Source organism: Sorex fumeus, unplaced genomic scaffold (genome assembly GCF_029834395.1).
Source record: "Sorex fumeus unplaced genomic scaffold, SorFum_2.1 ptg000083l, whole genome shotgun sequence".
Lineage (NCBI taxonomy): Eukaryota > Metazoa > Chordata > Mammalia > Eulipotyphla > Soricidae > Sorex > Sorex fumeus.
In genome coordinates this window covers 11,329,870-11,346,736 of record NW_026606140.1, presented here as the reverse complement: position 1 = coordinate 11,346,736, position 16,867 = coordinate 11,329,870, and the positions used below count along the sequence as shown (strand labels likewise).

General features: G+C 47.8%; 1 protein-coding gene across 1 annotated transcript in view; it reads left to right on the top strand.

Moving 5' to 3' along the window:
- SRRM4 (serine/arginine repetitive matrix 4) overlaps positions 1–16,867 on the top strand; it is a 163,872-nt gene that overhangs the window by 137,300 nt on the left and 9,705 nt on the right. The window contains exons 8-9 of the mRNA XM_056131027.1: positions 1,536–1,689; positions 12,279–12,583. Coding sequence (XP_055987002.1) covers positions 1,536–1,689; positions 12,279–12,583 — 459 coding nt within the window. The remainder of the gene's footprint in view (positions 1–1,535; positions 1,690–12,278; positions 12,584–16,867) is intronic.

Genomic DNA, 16,867 nt, shown 5'->3' with positions numbered 1-16,867 from the left:
AGGTGAATGACTGGGTTCTTGACCTCTAAGTTAGAGAAAGGGGCAGGGCCTACGGAAGGCACTTCCAGCCCCTTTTCTGAGCCTCACTTCCTTTGTCTACAGAAATGACTGGGAAGGTCCTTTCAGAAGGTTTTTGCACACAAGCAAACCAATCAGAGGCCATTTTCCTTCCTTCTGGGGCTCCAAGCTAGCCGGCTCTGCAGAGAGCAAGTGACTGAAAAGTCGATGGTTCCTTCTGTTTCCTCTGAAACCAGGGCAGCCAGCTCGAGGTCTGACGAGCTCACAGGAGGCATCTCTGTCACTTCTGTCAGCTCCCCCAACCCCGCCCCCAGTTTTGGGTGCCTGTCAGTGGATGTGTATTTCACAGATGGCAAAGTCACATACACAGAGGCGTGCAGATACACGCAAGTCTGTTTATAAACACTTGAAAACACAGATGGACACACCCAGACACACACAGACGGCAGACAGACAGACAGTCACACAAAGAAAATGAGACAAAATCAGGGCAGGAACGTTTTCTGTTGCCACAGTTGCCTTCCCAGCATCCCCCAAAGAGTTTGAGGTACATAAATAAACATGTGTTGAAAGAACACATAGGATAGTGAATGAATGCATGAATGAACAGGCAAGTTGGGGATGGGGATAGGTGGATGGACTGATGGATGGTAGATGGGTGGGTGGGTGGGTGGATGAATGGGTGGGTGGATTATCAGTAGATAGAAGGGTGAATGAGTTGGTCGCTGGGTGGGTGGCTGGATGAATGGATGGGTGAGTGAGTAGATGGTGCATGTATAAATGGATGGATGGGTGGATGTATGGATGGATGGTAGGTGAGTGGGTGGATGAATGGGTGAGTGAGTAGGTGGACAGATGGATGGTGAGTGAGTAGGTGGATAGATGGATGGTGAGTGGGTGGGTGGGCGGGTGGGTGGATGGATGGGTGGTTGGATTGGTGGATGGGTCAGTAGGTAAGCGAATGGATGGATGGATGGATGGATGGATGGATGGATGGATATGGATGGCTGGCTGGGTAGATGGATGAGTGGGTAGGTGAATGGATGTAATGGGTGGATGGGTGGGTGGATAAATGGGTCATTGGTAAGTAGATGTATGGGTGGGTCGGTGGATGGATGGATGAATGGAGGGATGGATGGATGGATGAATGGAGGGAGGGGTTGATGGATTGGTGGATGGGAGGGTGGGTGGTTGGGCAGATGGTAAATGGGTAAACGAGTGGATGACTAAGCTATATGCTGTGGATGGATCAATACATACACACAAGTAATTCATACCAACACACCAAACAAGAATTCTTCAACCTTTTACACCTGCAAGCCAGCACCTATCTATATATTGGTTCACAGACTGGCAGTTAGAACCACCATGGTAGAACATCCACCTTTCCACCCCTGCAGACTGGCACTTTCTACCCCTGTAAATAGGGGACCCCTGAACTAAATCACCTTCAGACCCTAATGGTCCCTCAGTGGCCCCCCCTTGAGAAGACTCAGGTTCTTATCCCCCATTCACAGGCACCGCGGCCGGTCTCCTGAGGGAAGGCGGAAGTCCCGCCGAAGGCGCTCTGGCCACTGTTCCAAGAGCCTTGCCAAGGCCATCCCTGAGGCCCGGTTCAGCCGCCCACCCAGTCAGCCCCTCCAGCTCAGCTGCCTGTCGGCCAGGAGTGTAGTAAGTATTCCGAACAGCCTGCTGTGACAGTTGTTGCCAAACTCTTGGGGGAGGTGGAGGCATAAGTTTAAGGCTATTTCCGATGCTTTAACCCTTCTGGTGAAAATGCCTCACTGGATTCAGACCTCATATTGATTAACCAAACTGTTATCTACCAGCTTTCAGCAGCATTCGGCTTGGGTGTTTGGGGAACAGGGAGGGAGACGTGCTACACACCCAGCCTTTTTGTCAGCATTTGAAAACTGAATCTTGGTTTCTAGATGACATCTGTAGGAAGAAGGGGTGGGGCTGGGGTTGAGGCTATCACAGGAGGTTCGGGGGCAGGGAAAGAAAGGTGAGGGCGGGGGTCTTTGATGTCAAAGGCCCTCTAGCTTTTTGCTGAAGCCTGTGTTCTTGTGGCACTGATCAGCAGTCAGGATGTGATTTCACTGGTAGAAACACAGCTTTGAATTTCTGTGTGAATTTCCCATCAAGAGCCCTTGACCTCTGCCCTCTCATCCTGAGTGCCTGGTGTCAGGGAGTTGAGGGTACAGCTACTCTTCTGAGTCGGTCCCTTTCACAGATGGTAAAGGGGGAAAAATACAAGCTCAGAGAAGTTAAATTCTGGGGGAATATCATACTGCAGAGCAAGAAAGAATCCAGCAAAGCATTGACTGGCATGTGGACCCTTGGTTCAGAGGTCAAAGGGAGGAGCTGGGGTATGACTTCAGTTTGACAGGGGGGATGCCTAGACACTTGGATCTGATTCAAATCCCAGAGGGCCACTTCTGTGTGGCCCTTTGAGCCAGTTCCTTCACCCCATTATCCTGTATTCTCCTTGGCAAACCGGAAGTGATCTGACTCCCATCTGGGGTCATAAGGGATGTGCACTAAGATAAAGTAGGTGAAATCCTTTGATGACTATAAAGGGACATACACACAAATAGGATACTGATCACTGAGTGACCCAACCCAGGGTTCTTAAGCCTTTGTACACACGCTGACTGGGAAAAATTAAAATATTTTGCAGATAGGCTGATGACCGGCAGAGACCAACACCCAGGTAGATTGTATTTTATAAAACAACCATGTTGTAAAATCAGTTTTCTCCTAGCACATCTGTGGCTGCTTGGGGGTTATAAATTCTTGGCAGACCACCAGAAAATTTCCGTAGACTGCCGTGGGCACACAGACCACAGTTTGAAGAACAAGGCTCTAAACATGGTGGCAGCTGACAGATGGAGAGGGCCTGGCCTCTTGAGCCTTTCAGAGAGGTGCTGCTTTGGCAGTGAGGAAAGGCTCCAGGGTGCTGGCTGGAGGACCAAGGGGTCAGAGCAGATGAACCGCTAGTGGATTCAATAGTGAGAGTCTGCAGCACATTCTGGAAACTTCTTTATAAGATGAGGCACCTGTATCATCATGTTCTAGACTTGACTAGAGTTGCCCACAATTCTCCTTGCAATCCCACCCTCACTTTTTAGAGATGCCTTGGGGTGCTGGGGCTGTGCAGCTGGGAACTTCCCACTTGTCTCCCTATCCTGTGTGCCCCAGAAGGGCTGAGTCCAGAGTTACCTGAGTCCTGGTCTTGACTTGAGTTAAACAAACAACCCCTCCAATCTCTTCCCCGTCCCACCCCGGCCTCAGTTTCCTTCACTGGCAAATGTCCCTTTTTCAACTCCATCAAGGCTCAGGGCTGAAGGAGAGATGAATCAATGCTCTTCTCCAGCTCTTCCACAGCTTACAGTCTTGGCACTAATAGAGTCTTGGAGACAGAGAAGTGAGGGGAGGAGGGCTGAGGTGCAGTGGCTAAGCACTGTTTTGAGAGCAGGAGACTAAGGTTCAAAGAGGTGAAATGATTTTGGAACTTTGGAGCTGTTCTGACCTCAACTCCCTGCAAGACCCTGGGTAATAGCAATAAGTATTGTGTTGTGAATGCCTATGAGGGACCAGGCATGGATTTTTGGAGTATCTCTGGCCTCCCAAAGCATGGCTCTATCCAAGATACTGTCTTCTGAATTTTCTATCCAAGATTCAGAACAGTCAGATGAGAAAGGCAGAACGGAGCTGCAGCATAGACAGGGGAAAGGAGAATGAGGGAGGTACATGGAAGGTCCACCCACCCTGCAGGCTCATCTCCCAGCCTCTGGTACATTCTGCCAAAGTCTTGAGCTCTTGTTCAGTGGCCATTCCACCACTCAGTGTGGTTCAAGGCAGCATCACAGAGAGAGGGTTTAAAAGGTAGATGTGCAGTGGGAGAGCAGAGGAGAGGTGAGTCCAGTTCAGTCTTGTTTTCTGAATGGCAGGTGATGGATCAGATCATTGTCAGTTTTGACTTTTGCCAAGCAAGAACAGGATAAAGGAAACCACGGTCCGTTGTGAAGGGCCCATTCCCGGGGTAGAAGAGGTAGGCGGGGCATGGCCTCTGGAGAAAAGATGAGCCTTCAAATCAAATACATGTAGAGGGATGGAAAACTCATTACCTTGGAGCGGTCTATTTTCACACGTCCATGTGGATGGGTGAGCAATTTGTCTAATTGGATCCTTGGAGAGATGTTTGAGAACCAAAGGCAGTGAGGGTGGGCGGGAGCTTAGAGAAGTAGAAACATTGGCTCCCACCAACAGGAAGAGTCCGTCAGTGAAGACCAGATCCTTTCCTGGGGTCTAAGGCTAATGCGAGGGAACAACCTCCAGCCCCCACTCCCCACAATCCTTGTGCAATCTGTCTCCCCCGCCTCCCTGCTCCCTGATGACTCCCACAGGTCAATGAATCCATTCTTTTTCTGTCTTCCTAATTAGTTTGCAAAGAAAGATGAACAGCAAGGAAAATAAACTTAATGTCTTTGCGAAACAAAGGCCTTTTTTATTCTGAAAGGCATAACCAGAACCCCCTAGCTAAAACCTCTGCCATGTAATTCTATATTCACCCGAGAATTTCCAGTCCCCCATATGGCAGGGAGGGAAAAAAAATTTATAGCCATCTCTCTCCATGGGGCCATTTGAAGCTCAGTAAATGGACTTGTTCAGTTTAATTGGAATTCTCTTCTTGATTGTATTTTTGTAACCTATTAGGCTGCGCTGCCTCTTGATCTCAGAATTCAGCTGAAATTAAATTTTGAAGTGTAAGTGAGAGGTTGCCTTTTTTCCCTGTTCTTGATTAAATAATGATTTGAAACAAAAACAATAAATAAGAGTGCCGGCTTCCCTGGAGGGCTGAGAGAGACTCCCAGTGATATATCAGAAGCTGGAGTTCATAGTGGGGGGATTTAATTACTTATTAGAAAAACCCAAGTGTTAGCACCAAGTGTATTAAGGAACAAGGAGATGAGGCGAGTTTATGGGTTCTGCATCCATGAGGGGGGTGGAATGGGGTGGAATTTCACAGGGTGGGGAGAGCAAAGGGGGGTGAAAGGGGAAAAATGGTTGTTTCCTTTTTCTCAATGACCTTCAGATTGCAAAAAATACTTTATCCTCAAAGAGGGAGGGGATTAAAAAGAATCTGAGATGGGTAATCTCAACCGGGAAAGAAAGAGTTTGTAATAAATAGCTCTGGGGTTGGATATGCTTAATGGCTCTGGTCTCAGATTCTTTCATGGACCAAAGAGGGATTAAAAGACTGGAGACAGGAAGCTGAAACATTTGCTAGCACTGGGTGGAAGCCATGGACCATTTCGGAGGCACCGAGTGGATGCCACTTTCCATGTGAAGAGTAGCAGGAAGTGCTCAAGCAGAGGATCACAAAAGTAGATATCCTGGGGACTGGGGCAGATATGGGGCCAGAGAGACAGTACAGCAGAGAAGTGCCAGTTTCATTCCTTGGCACTTCAGGGGGGTCTCCAGTCTCCAGTCCTGCCAGGATTGGTTCCTTGAGCATAAAACCAGGAGTAACCCTGGGTACAGCACCCTCCCCAAAGAGATTAATCGGCCTAAGTAAAAGTGACCTTCTGGAGCATGGGATCAGGGATCAGAACAGCTCCCGGTCCTCCTAAAAGGGTCACTCCCATGTTTCTCAAGTCGATTGTCACCAAGTTGAAAGTGGACTCACTTCAGCCCAATCCTTCTTGATAACAACTAGTAACAGGGTAATACTGTGACTCTTCCCCTACTTCTGCAGTTCTGGCTGTCGACCCAATGTGAGTGTCAGACATGCTGAGAGGGATCAAAGAAGTCTGTCTTCAGTCAAGAGTAATTTCCCATAGTCCCATTCGTCTTCTAAAATGGCTACATGAGCAGTTGAAGCAGATAGTGTTCTCTGCTCATCAGAGATCCCTCTGGCCGACCATGGGTTGGTCTGCTTCTCCTTGAGACTGGCACTCTCTGTGTGCATCTTCTACCCCTGAGTGGTGGGACGTGGGCATAAACACCCCCAGCTCCCTCACGTCCTGCTGGTGACGTGCTCTGGGAACAGGGTCTCTGGGAGATTCCGAGTTTCCTTCTCTCATCTCAGCTTCATGACTCATCTCTGACTGGTCCCTGCTCTCTCCCACCTGATTTCCCTTCCCTTCCCCAGGGGGGCTCCTTCCCTCCATAAAGAGAGGCCTTGCCTTCATACATCAACTCACACTCAAATTCCACTCCCAATTCTCCCTCTGTTGGGAGAATTGCCTGAAGAGGCAGCAGGTTTGACAGGGACTGGGTCTTCCTTCCATGCCCCAGACAATTGGCCCACGTGAAAAGGAGCAGAGGTAGAGGAAAGAAGCAGGGGAACCTGTGAAAAGGGGCCCAGTCTGGGAGCTCTAGGTCTTAAAGGGGGGGTCCTGGGTCCTATGAAAACATTGTTATTGGACCAGTGTGGGGGGGGTGGAGACAGGTAGGTGACTTCTAGAGAACATCCGAGAACCCTTTTATTGTCAAGCTGGGCACGGGGCCAGAGAGAAGTTCCCTGCATGGAGTGGCTTTCCCAGTGGAGAAAGAAGGTCCCTTTGAAGTTGAATTTTGAGAGGCCTGCTATCACCCAGTTGGGACTTGGAGGAGCAGCTGTAAGGTCAGGTCAGCAGGAGAGGACAGCTATTTGCATATTCTGTGCAGGAGAGAGTATCAGACTGAGCAGAAGACCTGGGAGGCAAAGGCAGTTGCTATTTGCTGTCTATAGTGCCGTGATTTATAAGGTCTCCTTTGCACAATTGGCTGTTTTCACACACACACACACACACACACACACACACACACACTCACTCACTCTCTCTCACACATACAAAAACACTCACATGCACTCAACTGCATCTTCTGCTCATGTGGGATGAGTGAGTGGAGTCTGGAGAAGGTGGCGAATAAGAGTCAGTGGCCATTCAGTGACCCACCCACCTGTAATGAGTCTATGAGCATCTGTCCTGCATTTCCACCTGGAAATGTAAAGTGAGTTCACTAAGACATGGAAAGACAAAACTGTGCTGAGTTCAACTGGAAGAAGCAAAAATCTCCAGGTCACCACCCTCTCCCTGTCCTCCCTCAAAGCATGGCTCCAAGCAGACCAGGCAGGGGTCAAGATTTGGACAGCCTTTCTGGAGAGGGAGGTTCTGATAGTCTTCTCATGTTGTGTGAAGAGGCGACTGGTCTGGCATCTGGTAGGGCTCTCTCACCTACACTCCATCTGTCCACCCAGAGAAAGGCTAAGTGAGTTTTGAGTCTCTGAGAGTTCTACTTGAAAATGTTCACCATGGAGTCAGGGCTATAATGATTACAGCTATGCGCCACAGAATATAACGTATTCTTTCTTGTCTTGTTTCCTTAAGAGTAGAGTAGAATGGGACTGGCATTTGCATCGTCTTTGGTATTATTAGGAAATTAAAGATGATTTAAAGTATATAGGAAGATAAACATAGGTTATAAGCACACAAGAAATTGTGTCATTTTTACAAGGATTTGAACACCCCTGTGGCTCATACCCTCCTGTGTCCCAGAACAAATCACCTGTCATACCTTGGACTTCTGGATCTTTTTCCAATTTCTCTGACCAGAGGGAGTGCCTTTTCCTCATTCTTGACCCAGAAGGAGCCCCTCGAGGTAATCTGAAGAAAATCACTATGTGACCTAGTGGCCCAGGAGTGGGCAAAGAGCCAATCCCATCCACCTTTCAACCTTGAGAGCAGCAGAGGGTAGCAGAGGAAGACAGGAGACTTCATTGGGGAAGGCTTTGGGGATCTGGGACCTCTTGCTATTGCCTGGACCCAGGCAGCTGAGAATCTTTCACCAGAGCCCTTGTGTTTTCTCAAAGGGTCCTGGATCTGAGCCCCAGAAGAAAGAGCAGAGGGTGCTCTTCCCCTTCTCACCTCGCCAAAGTTGTAAGGGCTCTTTCTAGCTCCTAAGTCATCCCTGATTCTGTCTCTAGACCCTAGAGCTAATCTGAACGTGATGGAGGTTAGTCCCTTCTTTAAAAACCACCCAATTCCCCTAGCCGGAAGTTCACCTGATTGCCTGGGCATCTCACCAGTAAATTAAGTTCCAGGAAATTAAGGTCCAGGCTTCCATAGGACTATTAGGGAGCAGCTTTATTGACTGGGGAAGATTGTCTGAGAATGTTTCCTGTGCCAGGCACTGGTGGGTCTTTCCGTACCACACCGACCAATCATGTGCGGCTTCTGCCTTTAACCAGCCAGCTGGCGGGGCAGGCTATGGCATAAGCAGTAGCCTCCTGGGCCTCAGGGCTATCACACACAGAAGGCAAGACTCGTCAATGGGTGAGTGGAGCGGAGATTGAGTGACAGTATCAAGACTAGTGTGTTGTGTTTGATCCTGGCCCGTGGGAATCAGAGAAGGCTGAACTAGAAGGGATAGTATGAAAGGTGGAAGACAAATGAATTCCGCCACATGAAGTGGGGGAGAAAGAAGTGGCATGAGCCAGTGACATGGGGTTGAGGAGAGTAAGATGTGACAGAACCAAGGACACCCTCCTGGATGGAGCTAAGTTGTGGGGGTCACTGTGAGAAGGTGTGAAAAAGACAAGCTTGTGAAGTGTGTTGGGCTGATTTATAAAAGAACACTGAGAATAGATTCACCCCAAGAAATGGGGCTTTTCAGCCACCAGGGCAAACTAGCTTTGCCTGCACTAGGTCAACCCTAGGAGAGCATTTTAGCAGCATCTTTGTTGCCTTGTTACCTGTCTCCCAGTGGTTCTGGAAAGCAAAAAAACACGCTGTCTCCCAGAGCTCTCTGCTGGAATCACACATGCATGTGGATGACGCTCCTGATCGAGGGGAGACCCTGGGATTGTGGCCCTGTGTACTCTGCTCAGTATGGGCTTGAGCTCCAAGTCCCAAGTACTCACACTTGGGAAATACTTGCACACGGGGACCCAGCATGCACCAGGGCTGTGAACACGGACCCTCGAGAAAAAGTCTCAGCTCATCTGCCCCTGAGCAAGTGACTGCTCGTGGACGCCTTAACTCTTCCAGACTCTGTCGCTGGGGTTACCTGGGGTCCAAGAAGGGCTGGTCTCAGTCCCTTGTCAGGTGCTGGCTGTCACTCATCGGCTCTTTCTCAAGGTTCCCTGACCTACCCCTTGACCAAACTCCCACCTAGAAGCTCAGGTCTGAGTGCATGGCATGATGCATTCTCCTTCCTGGCCCAGGCAATAGTGCTACCTGTGTCACTACTGAACTCCTAAAGGAGGAAAAACTATGGCATTCAAACCTCAAACTGAATGGTAAAAAAGGGGGAGAGGGGCTGGAGTGATAACACAGTGGGTAGGACGTTTGCCTTGCTTGCAGCTGACCCAGGTTCGATTCCCAGCATCCCATAGGGTCCTCCGAGCATCGCCAGGAGTAATGCCTGAGTGCCTGAGCCAGGAGTAACCCCTGTGCATCGCCGGGTGTGACCCAAAAAGAAAAAAAAGCCGGGGGGGGGGGGGAGTTGAAGCCAGTGGTTAGTGTGCATTTAGTATGTGTCCAGCCTAGGTTCCATCCCTGGAACTATATTACCAGGTGCCGTCCTGGTGGTCTCCAAGATTTACCAAGGTGTTTGTGTCTCCCAGGCACTATCAGGCCTGAGCAGCATTGCACCCTTGGTTCCTCGCATTAAATCACAGACCTGGTGGCCAAGAATTGCCAGGGGGGCCCCAGGGCATCCCAAGAACCACTTGAAAGGCCACTCCCCATTTCCCCACATTCGATTTTTAAAAAATAAAAATAAAGAGGGGTGCTGAAGCTAAACAATGCCTGTATCTTATTTTAAACGAAGCTGACTTCTGGAAAACTCCACGTAGGCGACATTGTTTCATTGAGGTCCCTTCTCCTAAAAGTAAAGCAGGTCAGATGGCCAAGCAGAGGAAGCAGTTGCTGCCCTGGGTAGGATTTGGTCCAACTGGAGCATCACCTTGCCTGTGTGTAAAGCTTCCTGGGAGAATCCACAGAGGAAGTCCTGCCTCCCAGTTCCAGGAAGTGATGCTCTGAGCTGCTAGAGTTCTTATTGTAGTTCATGCAGTTCTGGAATTTCTTTGTCTCACCTTCAGGGCCAATTGTGGAAAAGAAAGAGTTCCTTGAGAAAGCCCACAAGTCCCCAGCCCTGCTTTAGGCCCAAAGCATAACGGATAAATATGAGGTGATGGGAAGCTGGCTCTTGATGGTGAGGTCTATAATGTGTGTGGGGTCCATGCTCTATCTACCTACATGCTTCTAAATCCAACCAACAAGCTCAAGTGAAATATGCTCTCTCTCAGCAAGCATACCTTCAAAGAGGTCTGGAAAGTCACATTTGAAAACTCCGGCTCCCCACTGCAAAGCCCAGTTTACAGCACCGCGGGGTGGACAGAATCATCCCAGAGGCCCTGGATTCTCTCTGTCTACTCCTGCCTCTTGTACCAGCCCACACCCTGCAGGAGCAGTGCCTTCAGATCTAGGAACACACACGTGAAGCATGATCTATTCCTGGGGGTGGGGGGGGACAGATCACACACAAACACACAAACACACACAATTCTGGATTCTTGGGAACCCAGGAGCCTTCCAGGGGGTGGGAGATGGTTGTGGTTTCCAAGGGGTGTCCTCTTGACACCACAGATTTCTCACCCTTGGGAATGGTTATCACTGGCAGAGGCCCAAGGCAGGGGTCCTTCTTGTCCACAACTGAACATGGTCTCTTTGGTGGGAGCTGGACCCATCCCAAGGTGGCCTCCAGCAGCAGGAGACCGGTTTAAACAAAACAATTCAAGGAACCCTTTCATTGGGCTGCTAAGTATGCCATTGCCTTCTGAAGGAAATTACTTCTTTGGATTCCTGTATCGTATAGCCCCACTCCACTCTCCCCTACACACACACACACACACACACACACACACACACACACACACACACACTATCCCGGGAAGCACCTCACAGTTACCTCCCCAAGCCAATTGTCTCAGCCCCTTCCAATGCTCTGTGTGGCCAGCACACTCTCTACAGGTGTCCCCCCGAACCTGTGGTCTATCCAGCAAGGGCTTGTCCATCCAACTTGGGCAAGAGGGCACTGTCCAGGGTTGATGACTGGAGGTCTCCTGCGTGAGTGAAAATAAAGCAAATACCCAGTTGAACAGAGGCCGTTGCCTAAGACGGTGGAAAAATCAGAACTCAGAGCCAGGTGTGAGGATGTACAGAAAGGTGTGTGTGTTTTCTTGTCAATTGCGACTCTAATGATGGACTCACGTTGCCCGCTCTTCCCTTTCTCTTACACCTTACCTACCTACTAAAGGAGGAGTTCTTGCTTGGTAAGTGGATATGATCCGCAAAGACTTGAGAGAATTTATTAGAAGCCACTGAGAGCCTTAGCTTCTTCCTTCTCCAGGGGGAACGGACACACACAGACTCTCCGTAGAGAGCTTTTTTTCGTTGCTTTTCAGTCAGACTATTTGACGCCCATTTTTATTTTTGTGTCCCTGCCCCCTTTTCTGTTCCCCTTGAGTTGAAAACTCGAAAAATGCCATTTTGTGACCTTGACTCGATATTATTTAAATTAAAAAAAAACCTCTCATCCTTATTTCATTTCTTCCCCCCCGCATTCTATTTATGTAGGCTTCTCTGCAGACGTTTTCTTAAATAAAAAAAAAAGTCAAATTCATTATAAATTTGGTTGACATTTCAAAGTTTGGCTTTATCTCCTTTTTTTTCTTTTTTACTTTGTTTGCTTTTTAAGTTTCAAGGTCTATTTTTTAGGCCCGTAGCCCCCATTTCTTTCCCTCCCTTCATTTGAATTATTATTATTTTTTTTAGGTTCAGGGTGTTGACACGCCCCTTCCCCTTTCTCTTAAGTTGTCTCTTTTGTTTGAGTTAATTCATTAGAGTTAAAATTTTGTATCATTTCCTTTTTTTCTTTTGTTGAATCTGGATCGCATGCTTTTTTTCTCTGCATGATACCTAAAATTTCCAAGTTATATTAGCAGGGGGTAAAAAAAAAATAACAGCAACAAAAAAAAAAAACAAATCTTCTTTCTGTGGTACTTTTTCAGGAATTTGTGCTTTTCTTTTTTTTTTTTGGCTTTTTTTTGGCGTTTCTTTCTCTCTCTCTCTCTCTCTCTCTCTCTCTCTCTCTCTCTCTCTTTCCTTTCATTACAGTGCATCATGATGGTAAACATTTCTTGGTTATTTAGACACAGCCCCTAGGCCCAGCAATCAGCAGTATCCGATGGGTGTTTTTGCTTTCAGATCACTGGGTCGGGGTCTGCTGCTGACTTCTTTACCAAAACAGCCAGCCCACTTGCCACGTCTCGAGGACGCTCCCAGGAGTATGATTCTGGCAATGACACCTCCTCGCCGCCCTCCACGCAGACCAGCTCTGCCAGATCCCTGGGACAGGACAAGGGGAGCCCCGCTGAGGGCCTGAGCAAGAGCCGGGAGCTTCACAGTGGCAACACCTCGGATTCGGGGAACTCCTTCACCACCTCCTCACCCCAGAACAAGGGGGCCACTTTGGAGAATCTCTCCCCCACCAGCAAGGGCAGAGAGTCAAGGTGAGTACCTCTGCTTGGGAACCCATGTCAGCCTCAGTCTCGGTCTCTCGCTCAAACCCCACATGACCCTGATCCGGGAGTCTTTCCTTCCTGAGAGAGGAAAATGCATGATTATTTTCTTTCTTTGGGGACCACACCTAGCCATGCTCAGGGAGCCACTCATGGCAGTTCTTGGGGGACCATGCTGTCTGGGGCTCAAGCCCAGGCATCCTGCATGCAGAGTATGCACTCAGTCCAGTGAGCTGTCTCTCTGACCCTTGAACACTCTACAAGTCCAAGGACGAGCAGCTTCAGGTACAGCTGAATCCAGGGGTTCTAAATACGTATCACTGGGAGTCTGCCTTTCCAGTTGTATCTTAGCTCTGCTTTCCTCTCTGTTGCTTAGTTATCAATCAGACCCTCCCAGAACAGTGGTAAATTTCCTAATGGTTTAGTCACTCAGTGAAAATACCTCTTTCCCCAAAATTTCAGTTAAGTATCAATGCTGGTGCTTAATCACTTTGCTTGGTTTCGCTTGAATTACTTGGATCAATCATTCTGACCTGGGGAATGTTGTGTCAAGACATCCATGGGGTGGCTTGGTTCTCTGACAGGAAGAGAACCAGGAAAGCCTAGGTGCCGATATCATGAGAAAGGGTAGAGCTGGAACTGGCAAAAACAGATGTCCTTTAATCCTTTATGAAACCCATAATCTCAGGAGAAAAATGACCCTTTCAGATCATCTTAAATCATCTTAAATCACGACCATCCTGTTATTCGTCGATTGCCTCGAGCAGGCCCCAATAAGTCTCCTTTGTCCTAGCCCTGAGATTTTTTAAAAAGTGCCATATTCAAGGCTCTTTCAGGGTTAGGAGAATGAGACCCATCATTGTTACTGGTATTTGGCATATTGGGTACGCCACGGGGAGTTTGCCAGACTCTGCCGTGTGGGCAGGTTACATTCGGTAGCCTGCCAGTTTGTCCAAAGTAGGAATGAGATAATAAAATGTCATTATAAGATGTCCGGGAGTTGGGTTTTATAGTCTCTAAGTCTCTAAGTCTTGGCCGTTGATGGGATTACACGGCGCCAGGGGACCAGTTGGTGGGTGTGACCCCTGCCTACTGGAATTTGGAGGATCTGGGTGGAGGATGCTCAGCCCCGATCCGAGTAGGCTTGGAGATCTCAGCCCTGGGACCCGCATCTTAAATCACTGTCCTTTAAACATATACCATTGTCCCAAATGCACTGAAAATTTAGACCCACACAAAAGCCAAAACTGCACTGAGTTGCTTATAGCACCTTGATACATAATGGTCAAAACTTGAAAGCTACCGTGGTACCCTCCCAGAGGTGAATGGATCAATGAACTGGTACATCTCGACAAGGAAATATTACTCAGAGCTCCAATGAAATGAGGTGTCAAGTCGTGAAAAGACATAAAGTCACCTTAAATGCACATTTCTGTGTGAAAGTGGCTCCCTTCCTGAATGGCTCTAACTCTATGGCACGTTCTAGAAAAGGCTAAACTGGAGACAGTGGAGAGCTCAATGGTTGTCCAGGGTTAGGGAGCAGAAGAGGTCAAGATGAACAGGTTAGGAGCTGGAGCAATAGCACAGAGGGTAGGGCATTTGCCTTGCACGCAGCCAACCTGGGTTTGATTCCCAACATCCCATATGGTTCCTGAGCACTGCCAGGAGTAACTCCTGAGTGCAGAGCCAGGAGTAACCCCTTTGCAACACAGGGTGTGACCCAAAAAGAAAAAAAATGATGAACAGGTTAGAAAAATGAACAGGTCAAGAGCAGATCTGTGAAACTATTCCATATGGCTATAATGGTTGGGTTCACAAGTGTGTGCCCTTCTGTACACTATGGTGTGGGTGATAGCAATGCATGAGTATCAGCTCCAAGATAGTATCAAATGCCCCCTCTGCTGAAGAGTCAGTTCACAGGAGAGCCACACGTATGTGAAGAATTTGTTTCTGTTCAGGTTTTCCATGAACCAAATACAACACTTTTTTTTATAAGTTTATAATTTAAATATAGATATCACTGTCACTGTCCTCCCATTGTTCATCGATTTGCTCGAGTGGGCCCAGTAACATTGTGCGACTTGTTACTGTGTTTGACATATCAAATACGTCACGGGGAGCTTGCCAGGCTTTGCAATGTGGGCGAGATAATCTCAGTAGCTTGCTGGGCTCTCCGAGAGGGGTGGAGGAATCGAACTCGCGTCAGCCATGTTGGCTGCGTGCAAAGGCAAGCGCCCTACCCGCTGTGCTATCGCTCCAGCCCAAATATAGATGTATATACACATATAAAAATATATATACTATTGATTCTTGAATAGTGCAGGTGTTAGGGGATCTGACTCTGGTATAATCAAAATCCATGTAGAACTGAGTTTATCATCGTGGGAGATGGGGGGGGGAGTACAGGTGGGGGATAACACTGAGACAATGATGGAGGGAAGCAGATGCAGGTGGAGAGTGTGGGGTTGGAACATTGTATGCATAAATTCATGCCATTTACAATATGATAATTATGGTGTCTCAAATACAATTTAAAAACAATTTTTAATAAACTTAATCGATGATGTAATAAAGTTTAGCAACAGAAAGCAGTAAAAAAATCCACACGAAAACTTTTGCTTTATTTATTTTTATTTTTTTGCTTTTTGGGTCATACCCGGAAATGCTCAGGGGCCACTCCTGGCTCTGCACTCAGGAATCACTGCTGGTGGTTCTCAGGAGACCATATGGAATGCCGGCTATCGAACCCAGGTCGGCCATGTGCAATGAAAATGTCCTCCCCGCTGTGCTATCACTCCAGCCCCTCTGGCCCCTCCACATGAAACTTTTGACTCCTCCAAAATTTAACTCCCAGAGACCCCTTGGTATTTACTAAGGACTGGTTCCAGGACTCCTCCATCTCCAAGTCACCAAAATTCATAACTTGGTATCTCTGTCTTTATTAAAGTTTTGTTTTTTGGGGGGAGGGGCACAATCAGCAGTACTTGGAGCTTACTTCTGGCTCTGCACTTAGAAATCACTCGTAGTGGGTTCAGGGGACCATATGGGGTGCCAAGAATCAAAACCAGTTCAATCATGTGCAAGGCAAATGCCTACCCGCTGTATTGTTGCTCCAGCATTGGTATCTCAGTTTTTTATTGTAGGTACATTCTCCTTTGCTAAAATCCATAAAAACGGAACCATGGATCTGGAGGCTAGATACATTTGCTGAGATAAATGCACATAGAAGTCGATTCTAGGCATGTTTTCCAAGTTCCTAGCCATGCTGCCCATGGGTCAAGAAGTACAGAAGCATCACAATATCTCTATAATCTCATACACATACAGATAAAGATGAGTCAACAAGACTTTACTTGGTTGCCCATCTTACCACTTGCTATCTGTATTCACGTGGTTTTCCTACAGAAAACCCTTCCATGCAGTGACTTATGAGCCAGTTATAATTCTTCAGCATGCCCTTACTCAAGAAAATCAGAGCAAAATGCTTCATCACTGAGTTCCTATCACAATGACAGCTATGAAAATTCGCTGATCACTTACTTTGTGGTGTTAACTCAGTTACCAATCTCTCAGCCTGTTCTCAGGCCCTTCCTACCTGCCCAGCCTCAACTTGTTGCTGCAGAAACAAAAAAGACATGGCCCTCTCTTGTGAGCTTCCCCATTTCACAAGGAATGGGTTGCATGCAGAAAAAGAAGGAGGTAAGCCAGGAAATGGGATGCTCTTTACCAGACTTAAGTCTTCCTTCTTCAGGAAGTTGGAGTCAGCTTCCAGACCCAGAAGGCTTGGTTGTCCTAGGTTAGCCAAAATCTTAGCCTTGGAGCTTTTAAGTGCTTCTTCCAGGACAGCGCTCCTTTTGTCCCCAACACAGAGCCTCCTCCAGTACTGGCCAAAGAGCTTGGCATTCACAGGTCAGCCCTGGCCCCAGTTTGCCTGTCCTGGAACATCCCTGGACTCCGCTCACACCCAAGTTTGGTGAGAATCCAGGACATCTGGGTCAGAGCAAATGTCAATGTCAACAGGAATAGGTAGTGAAGTTCCCAGCTCGGAGAGATAGGACTCACATCATCTGATATGCAGGAAATACATAAGAGTTGTAGCAATCATAACAGTCCTGTTGACTGCCATTAACTCACTACTTATTATATGCCAAGTTCCAAATCAAGTGCCGGTCATGTCTCATTTTCTTTAACTCTTCATAAAAACTTTATGGAGTAGGTTACTATGATCACCCCCCCCCTTTTTGGATGGTAAACATTGAGACTCAAAGTCATTAA